General features: G+C 33.6%; 1 protein-coding gene across 21 annotated transcripts in view; it reads right to left on the bottom strand.

Annotated features, from left to right (window-relative positions):
- PPIP5K2 (diphosphoinositol pentakisphosphate kinase 2) overlaps positions 1-21,448 on the bottom strand; it is a 66,253-nt gene that overhangs the window by 30,360 nt on the left and 14,445 nt on the right. For 17 of the 21 annotated variants that reach the window (XR_004967479.1, XM_036308765.1, XM_036308764.1 and 14 more), the window contains 13 exons: positions 18,974-19,075; positions 17,470-17,631; positions 15,650-15,771; positions 14,392-14,493; positions 13,697-13,783; positions 12,867-12,942; positions 12,670-12,779; positions 11,426-11,511; positions 8,982-9,107; positions 8,721-8,842; positions 8,269-8,451; positions 1,276-1,417; positions 361-584 (listed from right to left, as the gene is read on the bottom strand). Coding sequence is in view for 20 of the 21 variants with exons in the window: in XM_036308765.1 (XP_036164658.1) it covers positions 361-584; positions 1,276-1,417; positions 8,269-8,451; positions 8,721-8,842; positions 8,982-9,107; positions 11,426-11,511; positions 12,670-12,779; positions 12,867-12,942; positions 13,697-13,783; positions 14,392-14,493; positions 15,650-15,771; positions 17,470-17,631; positions 18,974-19,075 (1,644 nt within the window). In the remaining variant the exon portion in view is untranslated. The remainder of the gene's footprint in view (positions 1-360; positions 585-1,275; positions 1,418-8,268; positions 8,452-8,720; positions 8,843-8,981; positions 9,108-11,425; positions 11,512-12,669; positions 12,780-12,866; positions 12,943-13,696; positions 13,784-14,391; positions 14,494-15,649; positions 15,772-17,469; positions 17,632-18,973; positions 19,076-21,448) is intronic. The other 4 variants (XM_036308766.1, XM_036308771.1, XM_036308778.1 and 1 more) reach the window with 1 other exon arrangement.

Here is a 21,448-nt window from a genome sequence, read left to right as displayed (position 1 = left end):
CATCAGGTTTCTAAACTTGAAATATTTTTTTTTTAATATATTTTATTGATTTTTTACAGAGAGGAAGGGAGAGGAATAGAGAGTTAGAAACATCGATGAGAGAGAAACATCGATCAGCTGCCTCCTGCACATCTCCTCCTGGGGATATGCCCGCAACCCAGGTACATGCCCTTGACCGGAATCGAACCTGGGACCTTTCAGTCCGCAGGCTGACGCTCTATCCACTGAGCCAAACCGGTTTCGGCGAAATATTTTTATTTGTATGAGAACTACATACAGGAGTCCCCCTTATTTGCTGGGGATACACTCTAAGACCCCCAGTGGATGCCTGAAAACAATTGATTCCTAGGAATTACTTACCTGAGGGATAACAATATCTGCTAAGGCCTTTGAAAGACCATATAATTCCATTGTGTCTTCTAATTTCAAGGAACCGTTATGCTGGACATCGTATTTTATACAGTCATATATGTCAGGGATTTTACTAATGTCATATCTTCCATTCTTTGTTTTAAAGTCTTTCTCCAACTTGGACCATCTACGTAGCATAAGCTCTAATGTCTCACTATGGTAAAGCTGAATATCTAAAACAACATGAAATTTTTAATATATTAAAATTAAAAATCAAATTAAGAATATACACCATAGGCATAAGCTATTAACAACCATATATTTTGTAGACTTGAATAAAGGTATATGTAGGTTAAAACTTGGGTTTATAAAGACCTTTCCATATGTTACACACATCAATAGTAAGAAATAGAATTATATACAAAACTCTTTAAAGCTAATAAATTTTCAATTCTAAATTTTAACTTACTTTAATTATATTATTATTTATTATTTTATTAGATTCACTTAACAGAGTAGACAGTCATTACTGGAAAGAAACTGTAAAAATTAAACAATTCAAAGATCTACTTTAACTAGTAAGCAAGCCAAGCTTACAAGGTTGTCCAAGTTATTAATCAAGCTAGTCTCAGAGCCAGAGACAAGTCACCTTTTTATTGTTTGCTCTTGTTTATTATGCTGCCTATTTGCTGTTTAGCTATCTGGGAACACTACAGAATGAACCAAATAAGAACGTTTTCTTTCAAAGGAAAAAAAGCAACTATAACTTAGCTATTTATTCTTTTGTTGGATATACATTAACTCACAACTACACGTAGTATGAGCTTTATTTTTTAAGATTATTACACCTTATTTTAAAATGTTTATAGTAAACAAATAGCAATGTTTATTTGTGCTATGCTCTAAGAAAAATATGATATTTACCTGATGATTTGGGATCTTCCATGCGATGTCTGATTTGAGAAGTCAAACTTTGTATCAAAGAATAAACTTTGTCACAGGTCTTCACAGGATTTTTAATTAAATGCATTGATTTAATAAGAGAAATGCTTCCAGATGGAGTAAGCTACAAATGGATAAAGTATATATTTTAAATCTGTTTGTGCACAACTATCCAAAATAACAATATACAAAACTGAAGAATAATTCCATACCACAAATTAAGATGGCCACACCATATAGTAATAAGATTAAGGATGAAGCAAACAACTCAAATTTCATGTTAAAAAAATTAAACCTTCGATATCATGAGATCATCATCAGAGAAAATATGGCAGAAGTACTGTAACTCAGAATGCCATTTTATTCTTACATCAACAATTTGTTGACTCAATATGAGCAAATACTGTTCTAACAATTTGACATATATTTATTTACATGTAATAACCCTAAGGCTCTATTATTATAATCATCTTTTTTTCCAGTTGAGGTATTTAGAGGTTAAGCCCAAGATCAACCACTAGTATGTGATGAGTGGGATAAAAAAGCAGGTAGTCTGGCTATAGAGCTGGTGCTCTGAAACACCATGCTAATCCCGTTGTGATAAGATTTTTACAAAAAGTCATTAATGACAACATGGTTTCAAATTCTAGATTTTACACTTAAGCTTGGCAAATTATTTAATTCCATCAAGTAAGTTTCTACAAATAATAAAAAGTGTAGAGTTCCACTTCTTATTATGATGAACTAGTAGTTCAGCTTAATTTAACCATTGTAAATACGTAAAAATCTTGGGCAAAGAACTTCTATACTTCTGCTTTGAGGTATCTGAGAATCTATATAATAAAAGCCTAAGTGACCATTATGGCGGAACGACCAGAACGACTGGTCACTATGATGTGCACTGACCACCAGGGGGCAGACACTCAATGCAGGAGCTGCCCCCTGGTGGTCAGTGCGCTCCCACAGGGGGAGCGCCACTCAGTCAGAAGCTGGGCTCACAGCTGGCGAGCACATCAGCGGTGGCAGGAGCCTCTCCTGCCTCTGCGGCAGCGCTAAGGAGCAGCAAGCCGAGTGGTAACGAGCAGTGAGCCGAGTGGTAAGGAGCAGCGAGCAAGTGGGCAGAAAGGAGCAAGGGGTCCCAGACATCCCCCAAGGGGTCCTGGACTGTGAGAGGGCACAGCTGGGCTGAGGAACCCTTCCCACCCCGTACACAAATTTCGTGCACAGGGCCTCTAGTTAATAATAAAGAATTATAGAGCCAAAACTCATACAGAGAGTGAATCTGGCATTTAAGGCTGTTTCTGAATCGGAGACATTTGTTGATCCTGAATAGACAGCAGAGAAGTGGAGTAAATCTTTAATAGTCCTATTAGGCTAAGGGAGCAAAAGTGAAGTCCAGGATTTCCAAAGGTGAAACGCTGGTAAACTCTGCCTCAAAAAAGTGAGAGTGAATCAGAAGCAAACCAATCCACCAACAACTGCAGATCAGGTTCAGGTCAACTGCTGATCCAAAAAGATCTGTTTTGAAACTGGATTAAGGCAATCTTAGATTGCTATGTCCAAAGGCATAGAGCAGGAACAAATAAAAAACCTTATTGGAAGATGTTAATATTCTATTTATTTCCACAAACAAAGTATTCACCCATAATTAAAGATAATCAGCACACAAGAAAACAGGACATCATGAATACCAACCAGGAGAATAAACAACAGAAACAGAACCAGAGACTCAAAGTAATAAAATTATCAAAAACTAAAAAAAAGAGAGACTTTCTATGATCAAGAAGATAAAAGAAAACATTGAAAGTTATCAAAGAATTGCACATTATTGAAAAATGACAATATTATATATAAAAATGCAAACAGAAATTCTGAAATTGAAAAATACACTGGCTGATTTTATAAACAAGCACATTAGATACAGCCAGAGATAAATTTAGTAAATTAGAGACTGGTTAGAAGATATTATCCAGAATAAATCACAGAGAAAAAAGGATGAAAAAAAAATCAAAAGAAAGGATAAGACAAAGTTCTAGCAAGCATATATTTGGAGACCCAGAAGAAAGCAACAGGGAAAAAAAACCCAAAAAAATATTTTCCAAAACTGAAACAAAAGACCCAAGAATCCTATTAGAAACTATTAGCAGGAAAAATTAAAAAGCAATTTACATCTAGACATAAAATAGAAAAACTGCTGAAAACCAAAGATGAGATTATGCCAAAAGAAGTTATTTTTAAATGTATTTTATTGATTTTTTACAGAGAGGAAGGGAGAGGGATAAAGAGTTAGAAACATCGATGAGAGAGAAACATCGATCAGCTGCCTCCTGCACACCCTCTACTGGTGATGTGCCCGCAACCAAGGTACATGCCCTTGACTGGAATCGAACCTGGGACCCTTCAGTCCACAGGCTGACGCTCTATCCACTGAGCCAAACCAGTCAGGGCATAAGTTATTTTTAAAAGTTATCTTCAAAGGTGCAATAAGATCAACAACTAACTTCTCAAGATAAACACTGAAAGCTAGAAGATAGTAAAACGACATCTTCAAAGCAATGAAAGAAAGTGCCATCCTAGAATTCTATATCCAAGAAAAAATACCCTAAGAGTAAAGTTGAAATAAAAATACCTTTAGGCAAGGAAAAAAGAATTCACCACCAGTAGGGTGATACTAACAGATTTACTATATTGCTCTCCAAACAGAATGAAAATGACTTTAAATGGAAACTCTAAAATTCAGAAAGAAGAAAAAAGGTAACTTAAAGGTAAATTCATAGGTAAATCTAAATAAATATTGCTTGTATAAAAGGATAACAAAAATGACACATTGTGGGGTTTAAAATATACAGAATAAAAATAAACAACATTACTTACTGTATCATGTAAGTTGCTAGCTGAGCAAATGTTACAATGATTTGGGGCCTTACTGCTATATAGTTCAAGGACCAATAATATTGGCATGAATTGGGAGCTTATTAAAATGCAAAATTCTATTCCCCACTGCAGATATGATGGATCAGAATTTGCATTTTTTAATAAGGCCCCAGACAATTCTTACGCAAGTTAAAGTTTGAAAAGCACTCTTTAGAGTCCTTGCATTGTCCAGGAAGAGAGTAAAAGCATGATGTAAACATTCAACTTTTAGAAGTCACAGAAGCCTACTGCTATCTCTGGGGTAATGTCAAAACAAACAGTAAAATCAAACAAAAATGTCAAACTAACAGAAATATAAAGTATCAATTCCAATGACGCAAGAAAGGAGAGAATAAACCAAAATTTTCGTAAGAATTATTTAAAAAACAACTATATGCAGATTTTAAGAGCTATACCTAAGAAATACAGTTTCAGAAAGATTAAAAGTAATCTGAAATACTATGCAAACACCAAATAAAAGAAAATGACTGTTGTAGCTATATTAGTCTCAAACAAAGTAAACTTTAAGGCAAAAAGTACTGATTGAAATATATCAACTCTAAATTTATATGCATCTAAAAACATGGAACCAAAAGAGATAAAGCAAGAATTGAGAGGACTACAGAGACATGAAAAATACACAATTATATTTGGAAATTTTAACATAACAGTAAAGCAAGAAAAAATAGATAAAGAAACCAAGAGGAATTTGTATTTGAACCAAAATGATATAAAGTTAGAAATAACGAAAGTCCAACTTTAAAATGCAATAGATTTGGAAATTTTAAAAATATACTTTTAAATAACCCATAACCAAAGAAGAAATCACAAAGAAAATGAGAAAATGTCTCAAATTGCATAAACCTTTATATTTTATGAATACAGTTAAAACAATGCATAAAGAAAAATTTATGGCCAGAGCATGAATTTTAGAAAAGATTCAAGACTTAATAAGCATCCATCTAGTGACATTAGTTTTAGAGAATTAGAAAAATTGCAAAATAAAACTGTAGAAATAGAAGGAATAAGACATTAAACAATAAAAATTAATCAAATGAAAATCAAGTGCATAATTTAGAGGACCAACAAATTTGACAAATCTGTAAGTTAGGTCTTTGAAAGAATTAATAAATATGGATTAACCATGGCAAAACTCATCAAGAAGAAAAATAATATGCTTGGCTGGTGTTGCTCAGTGGTTGAAAGTCATGGTTCAATTTCCAGTTAGGGTACATGCCCAGGCTGTAGGCTCAGTCCCTGGTCAGGGGTGTACAGGAGGTAGCCAATCAATGATTCTCTCTCATCACTGATGTTTCGATCTCTTTCCCTCTCCCTTCCTCTCTGAAATTAATAAAAAATGTATTTTTTTAAAAAGAAAAATGGTATAATGTGGTAAAACAAAAAGGATGTCCCTACAGATATTTCAGACATTACAAAAAACTTATATAGTCTATTATAAATGTTTAGAAGAATATAACTTAATACTGGTATGACATAATATAACTAGAAACTATTAAATTACTCTGGAATTCATAATTATAAACTTTATCACAAAGAAAATGCCAATAAAATTTACCATAGGATTTACCAGTAAATTTTACCAAACATTAAATGAAACATAAGTACACAAACTATTCCACCTAAATAGGATCCCCTAACTATTTTTATGAGTCTAGTACAATCCTAATATTAAAAGCAGTCAAAGACATAACGTAATTTAAAACTCCTTACCAAAAATATTAGTAAACCCAGTGATATATATTTTAAAAAAATACATGAAAAAGTTGATTCTAGGAGCAAAAGTAGTGTCACATTCTAAAATATCATACGATGCAATAGATGAAAAGATAATGATAAAAATCAATAAATTTTCATGATAAAAATCTTAGCAAAATAGGAACAGGATTTCCTCATATTGAAATGAGAAGCTATAAAAAATTAGAGAAAACATCACACTTAATGGACAAGTGTTAAAAGCTTTCCTTTTCAGAGCATGAACAAAAAATGCCACTTTTTAAAAAAATATATTTTTCTAATTTATTGATTTCAGAGAGGGAGAGACAGATAGAAACATCAATGATGAGAGAGAATCATTGATTGGCTGCCTCCTGCATGCCCCTCACTGGGAATCGAGCCGCAACCTGGGCATGTGCCCTTGGCTGGAATCGAACCTGGGACCCCCCAGTCCGTAGGCCGACGCTCTATCCATGAGCCAAACCAGCTAGGGCAAGAAATGCCACTTCTATTTAACATGAATTTGAAGGTGCTAGCTACTAAATCAAGTTAAGAAAAAGAATAAAAACATATAAAGACAGGAAGGAAGAAAAAATTTTGTGGATATGCTTTTAAAGAATCAAAAAAAAATCTACAGATAAATCATTAAATTAATAAACAAGTTCAATAGGTTGATGCATATAAAGTCAATATTAAAAATGTTTTTACATAACAGCAACAATTAGAAAATAAAACTCTGAGATACCATTTAAAATTGTACAATTTTTAAAAAATATGTTAAGTTTTCACAAACTACAGGTTTAATGCAATGTAGATCAATATCCGAACAGAATTTCTGACCAGATTATTTAAAAATATATATGGAAATGCAGGAAAAGCCAAGAAAAGCTTAACGAAGAAACTAGGTAGGATTTGTGATCCACAAAAGAGCAGACGAACATATATGATAAAGGTGATTATTATAAAGTAATGGGGAAAGGATGGTCTTTGCAGTATGTCATGCTGAGACACAAAGGAATACATATAGTTAGGGAAAAAAAATACAAATTTACATCCTTACCTTATAGCATAAAATTTTAGCTGGACTGCAGATAAATATGAAGGGCAAAACAGTAAAGCTTACAGATCATATATGAGAATATCTAATGCCTTCTGGTTAGAAAAAGATATAAACAATACATTAAAATGCATTGACCATAAAGGAAAAAATTGAACTTGGAATTCATAAAAAATAGGAATTCCTGTTTATCAAAAGATATAATAAAGGCTCAGAATAAGTGGCAGTATATATAAAAAGAGTTCATATCTGAAATATAAAGAACTTCTACCACTCAAAAAGAAAAACACAAACAAGTAGTAGAAAAAAAAGACAAGAGACTTAAAGAGAAGTCCTTAGGAGAGAGGATTATCCAATGAAATACTTCTATACATCTACCGCCAGAATGATCAAAATTGATTAGTCTGAAGATGACATGAATAGAGACTATGTAGAACAATGACAATTCTCAAGGAATTTTGATGGGAGTGTAATTGGGCCAATGACTTCGGAAAACAGTTGGACATCGTCTACTGATACTGAAATATAAGCATACTGTGGGTTACAATTCTACTCCTAGAATAGATCCAAGAGAGACATATGCTCATATGCAATAGGACCCACACAAGGATAGTCATAGCATTATTAATCAAATAACCCAAAACTATAGCAATAATAGAAGCATATATAAACTGTAGTATACTCATAAATATAAGATGGGGTAAAACTAAGCCCTGCAGGGCAAATGTGGCCAGTGACATAGCCCATATAGTTTGTCCATTTTTCAAAGGTGGTTAAAAAAAAAAAGATTATGCAACAAAAGACCAAATATAAACCCCAAAGCCTAAAACATTTACTATCTGGTCTTTTACAGAGAAAGTTCACCAACATCTGAAATAAAATACTACACAGAGATAGATGATTATTAGCTAATTAAAATTCTCAAAAATACATGTGAATTTCACAAACAATATTGAGTAAAAGAAGCCAGACATAAAAGAAAACTATTCTATGATTTGAGGCTTAAAAAACAGTCAAAACTACTAAAACTATAGTAGTTAGAGATGCAGACTTATCCAATGATATGGTTATGAAAAAGAGCAACATAAAAAGCCAGAAGAGAGGTTGCAATCAGGATAGGGGTACACAGAGGCTAGAGTTGTTGCAATGTTCTATTTCTCTATCTGGATGGTGATGATTATATGATACAATACAATAAAGGCTAAGTGTATGTTTTTGTACTTTTCTGTGTGTATAATATTTCACATGTAAAAGAGTTTGTTAAGACCCACCTTTTCATAATCTTCAGTTGTAAAATCTCTGTCCTTCTGAAGTATTTCATGAAGTCTTGCTTTCACACGTTGCTGACAACTGCTCAAAGAATCGCTATCACTGTCCAGAAGACCATTCATGTTTGCACTTTTTACCATCTGAACAAGAATGGGTGTAAGCTCTCCTTCTAGTGCCAGTAGCCCCTAAACATATTAAGTAAAACCAACACAGTTTTTAAACTTATTATATAAAATATTAGGAAGTATCATTATTATTTTGTTACATGCTGAATTTTATAAGGTATAAACTATTTACAATAAACAAACTTTATTACTAATATAGTTTGTCACTGTCATTTCAGGGCTTTAGTTGAAAGTTTCAGATTTGGAAATTTAACACAGTCTTCATAAAAATATTTTAAAATGCAATATGAGATAAAAATTCTAGTAATTCTAAAAACATTGACTTATACCTTGGCAAAAGCAGCTGCAGTCATCTGCACGCGTCCTTCATCAGAGGCATATATTTTGAGGTCATGTCTGTAGGTACTATGCAATCTAAGTAATCCACAACCAGGAAATCCTGCATAATCTCCTGAAAATAAATCCTCAAATCACTTAAGCTATATTTTTATTTAACTATATTTCTATAAACATTTAATGTCTCAAAGTACATAAAGATATGAAAACACAATGTATACATTTAACCAAATTAGAGAAACTCCAAGATTTACCTTGACCTCCAGGATACATACACCTGAAAGCTCTTCCAAGTTCTTCAGCCTGGACCCTGCCTGCAGGAGTTAGTTCTCCTCCCCATTTTAAAACCAAAAGTAAGGATGGTTCTTCTCTTCGGCTGTCTAGGATACATGTAAATGGATAAAGCAAATGTCAAATTTGTTTCTTTTAAACATGTGTTTCAAGATTAATTTTTCTTTGTGGCCCTTAGGTATTATTTTGTTCCTTAAACGTACCTCTCTTTGTAGACTTCTGCCAGAAATACCCCCTATTCCACCTGTTAAAATCTCAAAATCTCCCCCATTCTTTGGAATAAGGCTCTTTCCAAGTTTCTGAATGGAAGTATTGCTTCTCCCTCACTGCTCTCATAATGGTATGACAGCAATGTATGTAATTGTGCTACACATGCTAGATTAAGAGCTTCTTGATGATGGGATCCAGATCTTGTCTTTATATCAAGAGCTGAAGTGAAGAAGATATATCCCTTTTCTATGATTAGGAATCAGTGATTTGCATAAATTTTAGGAAGATGTGAAATGACAGAGCCTAAATTAATTATATACTTTAAATGTATAGGTGAGATATACAAAAAAATATAGCCAAGAGCAGCTTTTAAAATTAAGACTTGTGAAATATTTAATTACTATGTTGTACATCTGAAACTAATATAATGCTGTATGTCAACTGTAATTAAAAAATAAATAAAATAAAATTGGGAATTGTGGAATCTCTATGTGTCCCAGACCAAGTATTTTCTCAGATTTAGAGAAGGTACCATAAGTGAGTAATTTCTATACTTAATTTTGATCTGTCCTGTATTAAGTTCTGTTATGCTACAAAAACAAAGGTATTTTAAAAACCAGCAATATAAGTGCTTAAACAACTTGATGATTCATTAGAATAGAAAGTCACCCTTTCCCTTGGGGCTAGTTAATAGTTGTATGTGTTTTACCATGCACACCAATATTAATTTATGGAAGAACATTTAATTAACTGACTTTTAATTTAGTTATTTATGGAATTTTTTATCATAAAGATTAAGGTAAAAGAAATTAAGCTTATTGCTATTAATCACCAGTATAAGAGAACACATCAAATTTTAAAATTTATAATAATAAAAGCATAATATGCTAATTAGACCGGATGTCCTTCCAGACGAAACCAGGGCTGCGAGGGAAGCCTGGTCAAGGGTGCCTGCCAGAGGGAAGCCCATGCTGGCAGCCGGGGGAAGAAAGGCCTACTCTTGCATGAATTTCATGCATCAGGCCTCTAATAAATATATAAATCCACATAGTCAAAGTTCTGTTTGCATGTAAGATAATCATTACTTCAACTTTTGCTAGTATAAATAATGCCATTTTGAAAGTCCCAATAGATCAATCTTCCCCTGAATATTCAATTATTTCCTTGGGATAAACTCGTATAAGTAGAATTAAGGTTGAAGCATATGAACATTTTTTGAAGTTCCTGATATACAGATATTGACAAATTACTATTCAAAGAGTTACGTCAATTTATACTCCTACCAGTAGACTGAAATCCTGCCACACTATATTCTCATCAGCATTCTTTATTACCAGTTTGAGAAAAGAATAAAATAAGAAGACACTTTTGCAATGTGATAGGCAAGAGTAATTATTATTATTATCATATTACTGGCAGTCCTCAGGTTACATCGGACTCGACATATGATGTTTCGTGGTTACATTGGCATCTCCCATTTATTTATTAAAAAAAAAAAAAGTTCTGTCATTTCGACATATGTACATATGTGCTTTATGTTTTATACTATTTATTTACCAGGAATTGTTATCTTTCTTTTAAATTTGTTTTACTGTTTCACTTCATTACTGCTGTGTATGTGCTCCATGTGAGTGATGTAGATGCTTATGTAGGTGGGTTCTGACTTATAGCGAATATCACGTTACATCGCAAGCCGTAGGAATGATCTCCGACATAACCCGAGGACCTACTGTAATTATTGGGCATCTGCATTTCTCCACAAAATGACTTTTCTAACCCCTGCTTATTTTTCTTTTGAAAGGTAAATGAGTATATGAACTTTTGTGCTGACTACTCTGAAAAGACTAATCATATTTAAATGCTTATTCTGGAGAAAAATATTTTTGAACACGCTGATTGTGTATGTTTTTAAATAGTCTTTCCATACTTTTTGAGCTTTCATCCTATATAGTTTGACCTCTTCTACCAAAAGAGGAAGAGGCTCATTAAGTAACATTTAGTTATAAATAAATAAGTTTTCTGAAACAACCCCAGAGTAAAAGGGAAGTTCTATGCAGTTTTCAATATAATAAAATCTACCCTTTACTTAAAGGATAAAATCTACATTTTAGATAGAAAGCAGTTAACAAAACACCACTAAAAAGCAAGCCAGTCCCTACATATAATTAAAACACAATAAGCATTAATAATGACATACCTTCCTCTTCACTAGATGTTTTAGGACAACCATGAGGGAGATAGGTTAATTGCACCTTACGATTTATTCCAGAAAAGTGGCCATACCTGAAAAGTAAAAATGGCAAGCAGAATGAACAACATTCAGTAATATGACCTCCTAGAAAACAACTAAATCCATCTACAGAAAAAAACTAACCTTACATTTTATTGCCTCCTCTATTTAATTACCTTGTTGAATTCTTCAAACTATCCTAGTAGAATATCTGTGGCAAAAGTAGTCATTCTAGCACCTTAAAAATGAAAATATAGCCATGGCTGGTGTGGCTCAGTTGGTAGGAGCATCCTCCAGTACACTAAAAGGTTGAGGATTCGATTCCCAATCAGGGCACATACCTGGGTTGCAGGTTTGCTCCTGGCCTGGTTGGGGGCTTGCAGCTTGCAGGAGGCAACCGGTGAATGTTCCTTTCTCATCTCTCTCATCGCTCTCTCTCTTTCTCTCTCTCTCTCTCTCCCCTTTCCTCCTCTTCAAAAATCAAGAAAATGTCCTCTGGTGAGGATTAAAAAATAATAATAATACAAAAAAAGTTTCTTGCCTTAGCTGGTTTGGCTCAGTGGATAGAGCGTCGGCCTGCGGACTGAAGGGTCCCAGGTTCGATTCCAGTCAAGGGCATGTACCTTGGTTGCGGGCACATCACCAGTAGGGGGTGTGCAGGAGGCAGCTGATCGATGTTTCTCTCTAATCGATGTTTCTAACTCTCTATCCCTCTCCCTTCCTCTCTGTAAAAACAACAACAACAAAAAAACAACAACAAAAGAACCCCAAAGGAAATAATAAATAAATAAATAAATAAAAATAAGATTGTAAGTGGTCAAAATTATAAAGTTTATAATAGAAATACCGGTGGTACCTACTTCACTTGACTAAAACATAGTTCAAAATTATTATACTTTTAAACAGCGCTGAATCTGTTGTCGTTAGCAAAATGAACTTCATACTAAGTAGTTCTTCATAGAAGACCCAAATTTGATGTCCTCTTTTCATCTTCTTATTAAATTAAAACTAAAACAATAACCTTAAATACAACACCTATTTTCTCACTGGTGAGAATAAAAATCTCAATAGGCTTTCACTAATTTCTCCTCAGCTACAGTGATAAAGAGTAAAAATATCAAACTGAAGGAAATTAACAAGGAAAAGTCACACATATTTTCAAAAGAACATTACAAGTCATCATCAAAATTAAGGAGTTCAAAGATACTCACATCTCTAACACAGTCTTAAGTTGTTCAAGTTTTGACTTGTTTTCTTCAATGTCAGAATCATTATTTTGCCCCAGCTCCATAAGAAGTTGCCGTGTAATATCCAGCACTTCCTGTAAAATAAATTAAGAAAGAATTACATTTTTATATAACTTTCCCAATAGCAATTTAAAACTCAACAAGAAATCAAATGCACTTGCCTGTAATTGTTTTGGCTTTTTGAGTTTTAATTTCCCAGATTTATATCCATCACACTTTTCAAAAAGATCAAAAAATCTTATAAAAAAGACAGAGCACTATTAGTCATTTGCAATAATTAACATTTTCACCATATACTTAAATCAATTATAGTAAATAGTAGATATAGAACTATAATGATAACAAATCATAGATATGTGACTCCGGCTCTTTGGATTTCAAATACTGTGTCCTCTTGCCCTTCTTCACTATACCATGTTGTTTCTTTATGTTGATTGATAGACTTTTATATTTCCCTAAACCATATCAAACTAATAATCACTGGATTATGTAAGTTTCTCATGATAAAAACAACATATGATTATAAAACAAAATATCTGAAATATGTTCTCTGAAGTCACAACATACACATATATACTTTAAAAATGTTTCAGTATATATTTAATGGCTCAGGTTTTGCATATCAAATACTAAATAGAAAAAAACAAACTTTCATCATACTAATTTTCTTCTAGAGGCTGGGAGGTTAATGACTGTCAGAGAGCAATATAAGAGAATAATAAACCAAGATTAAATAGAACACATTTACAGCAATAAATGAAAACTAGCTCAGACTGAGGGTCATTTATGGATACTGCCACAATAATTTTCAGATGCTATTACATACAATTATTTTAAATGGATTTTGTTTGCAACCACAGGTTTAAATATTAACGGCCAATAAATAGTAGTAAACAGTTTTTCTATATGATGCAGTAACTGAAATAGCTAATCATCTATCAAAAATAATATATTATCTTCCGAGTATTAAATTATTCCCCTTAAAACATACTTTTGATGCCTCACTTCCATTTTCATTTTTTGTTTTGGTGTTCGATCCCCATGACGTATGACAGCTATGACACATCTAAGTTCCATCCTAAAATTAAAACAAAAGAAATTCTCAATTTGTGTTAAATAAGTTTGGAAATATGGGTTTAAAAACAAAATTAAATACTTCTGTCATCCTCCCCCCAAGGACTTCTGAGAATATTTAATATGTTAATGTAAGTCTCTAAGCTGTGAATGTGAACAATATGGTCAATTCGCCTGAGTAATAGGTGAGTTTCACGCACTAACTTTCACTAGAATGTTATGAAACACTTTGGCAATATTAGTTCACTTAACTCAAAATATAACTTTATATTTTTTCTTTACATGCTAAGCGTGCCAAAGTTGTATGACCACTAACTATAAACCTTTAAGTAATGCATCTGTTGTCACCTCCTTCATTTTTATGGTTTAATTAAACAGTTCTACAATTACCCAAGCATTCTGGGGATTTTATTTATAACAATGTAAAACATTTTTAGTCCATGAGAACCCCTGTAAAAGCATGTAATCTATTGCTCCATCTGCAAAGTGGACCATAGGAAAACATATCAAGTAAAGTATCTAATAATCATTCAGAAATTTAATCTTTATTGCAATAGCACAGACTAATGGGGAAAACCCAAGGAGTTTCTAAATGAAAATATTCAAACTTACATAGTTCCAGATGTAGTTGGTACAATTGGGATATCTTCAGCTTCTAAGGGTATTGACCAGGGGATATGAAATTGTGGAGCAAGCTCTCTCATCACAATATTGCTTTGAGAAAAGTAAAAAAATAAAAATTAAAATTAAAAAAGTAGTTCATTTTAAGACAAAAAATAGAGAATCATAGGAGTTAAAGTCAAACTATCTAGTGATTATGTGACAACAGCACAAAAGTAACCCAAAAAATCAATGCTCATCAAGAAATATTAGACAAACAGTTCTAAACTGGTATATCAGAACACACTAATGGGGTCCCATAAATTTAAAAGTATTTACTTATATACTTTAGTTTTAAAAATGTAAGTCACATTATATTCAAATAATTCACTATAACTGTATCACATCTACTTTACAGAGGTTCTAAAACCCAAGATTATCTCTTCTGTATGGTCACTAATCAATTCTTACTAATGTATTGATCACCTATAAGCTATTTTAAATACCATTGCCCATTTTTAACAAATTTCTATCATATTTTACTAATAGGGTTAACAAACGTGTTTAAGTAATTAAAAAATATTTTTGGTTTTTAGTTTAGCATCTATTCATGCTAAAATTTAGTAAGCTCCCAAATTTCACTTTAAGGATAAGTTCACAAATCTTTGAAATATACAATAAAAGCTGATTCCAATTATTAAAATAAATTTTAAAGTGTAAGTTTCTTATGGCTTTGTCATATATACTTTAAAATGGTTTAATGATAGCTCTTGTTTTGTAAGTCTTTTAAATCAGGGTATAAGAAAACAGGTTAAAGAATATAAAGACAGCATTTCTGTAAGCAATAATTTCTTTTACATTCAGTTGATAATCTCATAAGAAAGATCTTTAAGTAACATGTTTTAAAAAAGTAGTATTATTCAAAAGAATCCTGAATTCCAAATATTTCTATTTCACTCTGGTTATTTACTTCATGAATGTTAATTTTGGGCCATATAAGAGAATGAAACCACAGCATTTCTAAATCTATGAAGTTAAAAAACCTTTAAGCCTTTATCTACACTGGTCATAAATTAATCTATCTTTGATAACTCAAATTATAAATGATTTGGCATGATCTTTGGGGTTGTCATTTTATAAACACTGATTTTTACAGTGCTAACAAAATCCTAATCATTTGATGTTGATAATTATTTAGTTTCTGTATAACTAGTATGTATTCGCTGTAATAAAGGTAAAGAAGAAGAAATATATAAAAAAAAATTCATACCCAAGTATTTTTGCACAATCATCATAATACTTCATGGAATTTTTCACAAAACTGAAGCCATTGACATCACAGACATAGGACTGTCCATTGGCTCGCAATAAATCAAAGCCACAAACTGTTTGCTATTTAAAATAAATTATAAAATGTAAAGTTCCATTTGAAATAATATTCACAATTTCCCAGGCTTGTTAGAACATATCAAATTATATAAATGCCAAAAAGTGTATTATTGTTTGCTAGTTTACTTCATAATAAGTAAAAAAAATGAAATTACTTATTTGCAACTTCAGTACCCTGAAAATATGTAACATATGCCATATAATCAGTATTATAAAGTAGATGTAGAACAACAATATTTAAGGGACTAGAGAAACCAAAAATAATTATATTTTTTTTATCCAGTTCTCAAGTAACATTTCTTTAAAAAACAAAGATAAAAACATATAAAGGCTTTGATAAATTTTGTGCTAGCAGAAATGATACCACTTTAATCCAAAAAAGAAAAAGGAAAAACAATTTTGAAGAAATATCTCAAAGGAAATGTCAAATTATCCCTATGAAACTTTCAAACTCTGACAAGCACACACTTGTGAGTACCCAAAAGAAATTTACTTTATTTGGGAGAACAAAACAGTTGAAAGGTATGCATTTCCTGTTCAAGCTCCAGGAATTTTCCTATCTTCTATTTTATATTAAAATCATCACATATTAGCATAATGTGATGTTAAGTCATGGCTTCTGAAATCTTAATATTACAAGTTAAAATGATTTAAATATAGTTAGTAAAACATATTTATAGGCTAATATTCCTTCCATAAAAGAGACTTCAAATTATTAATAAAGAATTTACTTATCATTTACTATCAAACAATACACACTCATCTTTAAGTTATATTTCCAAGGTAAGTCTTCAAAAATGTAGTTTTTGAAGTTATTAGACACAAATTGTAAAACTTCTATCTAAATCTTTATAGTAGATTTAGTACACCCTAGCCGGTTTGGCTCAGTGGATGGCACATCAGCCCATGGACTAACGGGCACATACCTCAGTGGCAGGCTCAATTCCCAGCCATGGTTGGACATGTGTGGGAGGCAACCAATCGATGTGTGTCTCTCACATCAATGTTTCTCTCTGTCTATCTCTCCCCCTCCCTTTCCTCTCTCTAAAGAAATCAATGGAAAAATATCCTAGGGTGAGGATTAATAAAAAATATAAAAAGAATAATAAAAGTTTACTTCCATTAACATAATAATAATAAAAATATTTACAGTAGTAAAGGCCTAACAATATAGATTGAGGGATGTAGTCAAATATCGGAAGTAAAAAGTTTTCTTTAAGAAATATATTTGTATTGCTTTCATGAACATATATTATTAGATATACTAGGCTAACAGACTGGTTGTCAAGACTAGAAGAATACTGAGGATCTCTGTTACTTGACAACAACAAAAATCATTTATCAATTCTATGAGTAAATAACACAACCTGTTTTGTTTTTAGTATGTTTAATAATACCCCTAAAAACTAGTTAACTAGTGTTTTGGTTTTTTTTTTTCTTTCATAATTTTAATTTCTGAATAAATTGACAAAGTTCCCTTTTATGTAATACAGAAAGAATACAGAAAAACAAAGGCCCTCATTTATTATATATTTTTATTTTTGGGCACTGCAAGAATCCCTTGAAGAGTACATAAATTGTTTACTTTCATTTTCTCGCTTATTTCTCCAATTGTAAGCCCAAATAACAAGTTATTTTACTAAAAAAAGTAAAATTAGAATTCCCTTTACACAGGTCTATATGGGCTGTTTAACATCTTACCTTAAATGCAAGGCAGACTTTCCAAGCAATTAATTTCTCTCGTGCATTGAGAATAACAGGGTATCTTACTTCTTTTCCTTCACTGTCTCGTTCCACCTTGCCATCAAGCGCTGGAGATTTTCGAGCTTCAGCATGGGCATAATCTGGACCCACTGTATAAACCTTTTATGAATGTTAAAGTATATGTTTTATTAAAATATAAAAAATATTTGTCTCCAGATTAGGCTTTCACACATCTTTCTATTTACATGTCAAATTTTTAATATGTTGGAAGAAGTTATAAATAATTAATTATATGGCAAAACTGGTAAAGTGAAGTTCAATTCTCTAGAAAAAAAATTATACTGAGTATTATGAGGGAATACAGGGATGTAACTGATGTGATTTTTCTTAAAATTTTTTAGTTTAACAAAGGAGAGGTACAAATAACAACAACAAAAATATTATAGAAATAATTGCCAAAAGACGATTTTAAAAAAGGAGGAAGGTGAGGGAGAGCATAAATTTAAAGGCAAACAAGAGATGGAAAGGCACTCTAAGCAAAGGTAATAAACACAGAAGAGGGCAGAGGCATGAAATAGCACAAGGTATTCAGGTAAGAGTAAGTTATTTGGCCTGATTTATACCATAAGAAATAAGGTTCATAGGGCAGACAGCAGACAAACTATGAAATAAATATCTTGTATGCCAGTTTTATGAACCTGGTAATTATCCTGTGGTCAATGAGGATCCACAAGAGAATTTTAAAGAAGAGGTTCATGTTCAGATTTAAGAAAGCACTCTGGTTAGACAGACTGACAAAAGGTAAAGCAATTAAGACTTGTCTATACTTTTATCTTTGTCAACAGAAATCACACATTTTTATAACACATTACAGTTGTTGCATATCTCAAAACATCAGCTACACCAGTGATGGCGAACCTTTTGAGCTCGGCGTGTCAGCATTTTGAAAAACCCTAACTTAACTCTGGTGCCGTGTCACATATAGAAATTTTTTGATATTTGCAACCATAGTAAAACAAAGACTTATGTTTTTGATATTTATTTTATATATTTAAATGCCATTTAACAAAGAAAAATCAACCAAAAAAATGAGTTCGCGTGTCACCTCTGACACGCGTGTCATAGGTTCGCCATCACTAATCTACACTGATGAGTGCTTAGAAACTGTGATGGCTATTAGACCGACTATACTTTCTTACTCAATGTCCTTTTAAAGAAGCATACATATTATTGTATCACAAAGTTGGTTTTTAAATATTTGATAACTATATTTCAATAAAATTTATCTCATTTTTTAATCTTGTATGTTTTATTTTAAGCATTTAAAAACATTATTCTATAAAATTTGTTTTTTAAAAGGGTCTATAGGCTTCAGATTTCCAAAGGCTTTCACAGTACAAGACAGATAAAGAATAGACATTGCTAATTAAAGGGTACTCTATTTTCTGATATCACCGTAAACTCTAAATACAAAATTAAAATATACTTTAATCAACCCTACCTTAACATCAGTACCATCTGTGGGCATAAACTCTTCATATATATATGAGCCCGTTTTTCGTACATTGCTTTCTGGGGAATAAACACTACTTCTACTGCCAATCTGAAAACAAAATATGTTCATCAGCATAAAAACTAAATTATTCCCTTCATTTTTATAAAATAACCCTTTAGCATCTATTTCCATCTTAGACAAAAATAATTTGTTTTAATCCACAAATATTTAACAAGACTGTGTAGGTAACATTATATTTTCTGCTGCATTTGTGGCTTACATATAAGTTAAATAGCACTAAAAAATACAATGAACACTAAGAATAATGTTTCTAAGATCCAACCATGTTGTTGTATGTAACTCTAGTTCAGTGGTTCTCAACCTTCCTAATGCCGTGACCCTTTAATAAAGTTCCTCATGTTGTGGTGACCCCCAATTTCATTGTTACAATCTGAACATAATTAAAGCATAGTGATTAAGCACAAAAACAATTTGTAATTATATATGTGTTTTCTGATGGTCTTAGGTGACCCGTGAAAGGGTCGTTCGACCCCTAAAGGGGTCGAGACCCACAGGTTGAGAACCGCTGCTCTGGTTTGTTCACTTTTACTACTATAGAATTTTCCACCATATAAATATACTGTAATTTATTCATTCTCCTATCAATGTGTATTTGAGTTGTTTCAAAGCTTTACCTATTAGAACAACATTGCTTTAAACATTCTTAAAAGTGTCTCTGTGGCACATGTGTGCAAGATTGTTTCTAAAGTATATGCTAGAAATGGAATTGCTAGGTGAGACTATGCCCATATTCAACTTACAAAAATAATGTCAAAATCTTTTATACAATGTTTTAACAATTTACAATCTCTCTAGCAATGTATGCGAGTTCCCACTGCTCTACATTGCTTGTCTATACTTGGTATTGTAGGACTTTTTAATATTTGCTACCCTAGTGGATATAAAATAGTATCATTCTGTCCTTATTTTGCACATCCATGATTATTTACGTGTATGTGAATTTTTCATCCTGATATATTACTAAACAATGTAGCTAATTTGCTTTCCTGCCAATAACATTTGGCCTTGGGCTTGTTTTCCATCTACTTCCATCTTTTTTATCTTTGTCAATTCAAAGTAACTCAGTATCATTATCTTTTATTCCTGATTTGCATTTATTTTATTACTAGAGGCCCAAAATTTGTGCACTCGGGGGGTAGGGGGCGTCATTCAGCCTGGCCTGCACCCTCTTGCAGTCCAGGAGCCCTTGGGGGATGTCCAACAGTCGGACATCCTTAGTGCTGCTGTGGAGGCAGGAAAGGCTCCCGCCACCACTGCTGCGCTCGCCAGCCGTGAGCTCAGCTAAAGGCTTCTAGCTGAGCAGCACTCCCCCTGTGGGAGCGCACTGACCACTAGGGGGCAGCTCTTGCATTAGGTGTCTGCCTCCTAGTGGTCAGTGCATGTCATAGCGTGCGATTGAGCAGTCTTAGCATATTACTCATTGATTGGTTGAACAATTGACCACAAGACCAGACACTTAGCATATAGGCTTTTATTATATAGGACTAGAGACCTGGTGCACAAAAAATTTGTGCACTCGGGGGGTGAGGAGGTCCCTCAGCCTGGCCTGTGCCCTCTCACAGTCTGGGACCCCTTGAAGGATGACCATCTGCTGGCTGAGGCCTGCTCCCCAGGGGATTGGGCCTAAACTGGCAATCAGACATCCCTCTGGCAGCCCGGCAGCCCTCGGGGGATGTCCACTTGCCAGCGGGGAGCAGACCTAAGCTGCAGTCAGACATCCTTAGCACTGCTGAGGAGGCGGGAGAGGCTCCCACCACCACCGCTGTACTGGCAGCCATCAGCCTGGCTTGTGGCTGAGCAGAGCTCCCCCATGTGGGAGCTCACTGACCACCAGAGGGCAGCTCCTGCATTGAGCGTCTACCCCCTGGTGGTCTGTGTGTGTCATAGTGACCAGTCATTCCCAGTCTTTCTGCTGTTAGGGTCAGTTTGCATATTACCCTTTTACTATATAGGATAGAGGCCTGGTGCACGGGTGGGGGCTGGCTGGTTTGCCCTGAAGGGTGTCCCGGATCAGGGTGGGGGTCCCCCTTGGGTGCCTGGCCAGCCTGGGTGAGGGGCTGAGGGCTGTTTTCAGGCTGCCCGCACCCCCCTCAGGGTGGGGTCCTCACTGGGGTGCCTGGCCAGCGTGGATGAGGGGCTGAGGGCTGTTTTCAGGCGGGCCAACCCAGCAACTGAAGCTCCTGTCTTTCCTTTTTTTTTTTTTTATTCTGGGATTTATCTATCTTCTGTAATTGAAACACTGTTGCGGCTCCAGCTCCGAGGCCAGCTGGCTGAAAGCAGGTATCTAGAGTTTGTTTAGCTTCTATAATTGCAACATTGTTTCTTAGAGTGCAGCTCAGAGTCGGGCTGCCGCAGGTGGGGAACCTTGGCTTCCTCCATCGCCAGGGCAACCAAGCCTCA

Source organism: Myotis myotis, unplaced genomic scaffold, assembly GCF_014108235.1.
Source record: "Myotis myotis isolate mMyoMyo1 unplaced genomic scaffold, mMyoMyo1.p scaffold_m19_p_5, whole genome shotgun sequence".
In the NCBI taxonomy this organism is placed as follows: Eukaryota; Metazoa; Chordata; class Mammalia; order Chiroptera; family Vespertilionidae; genus Myotis; species Myotis myotis.
This window is presented reverse-complemented; position numbering and strand designations above follow the sequence as displayed.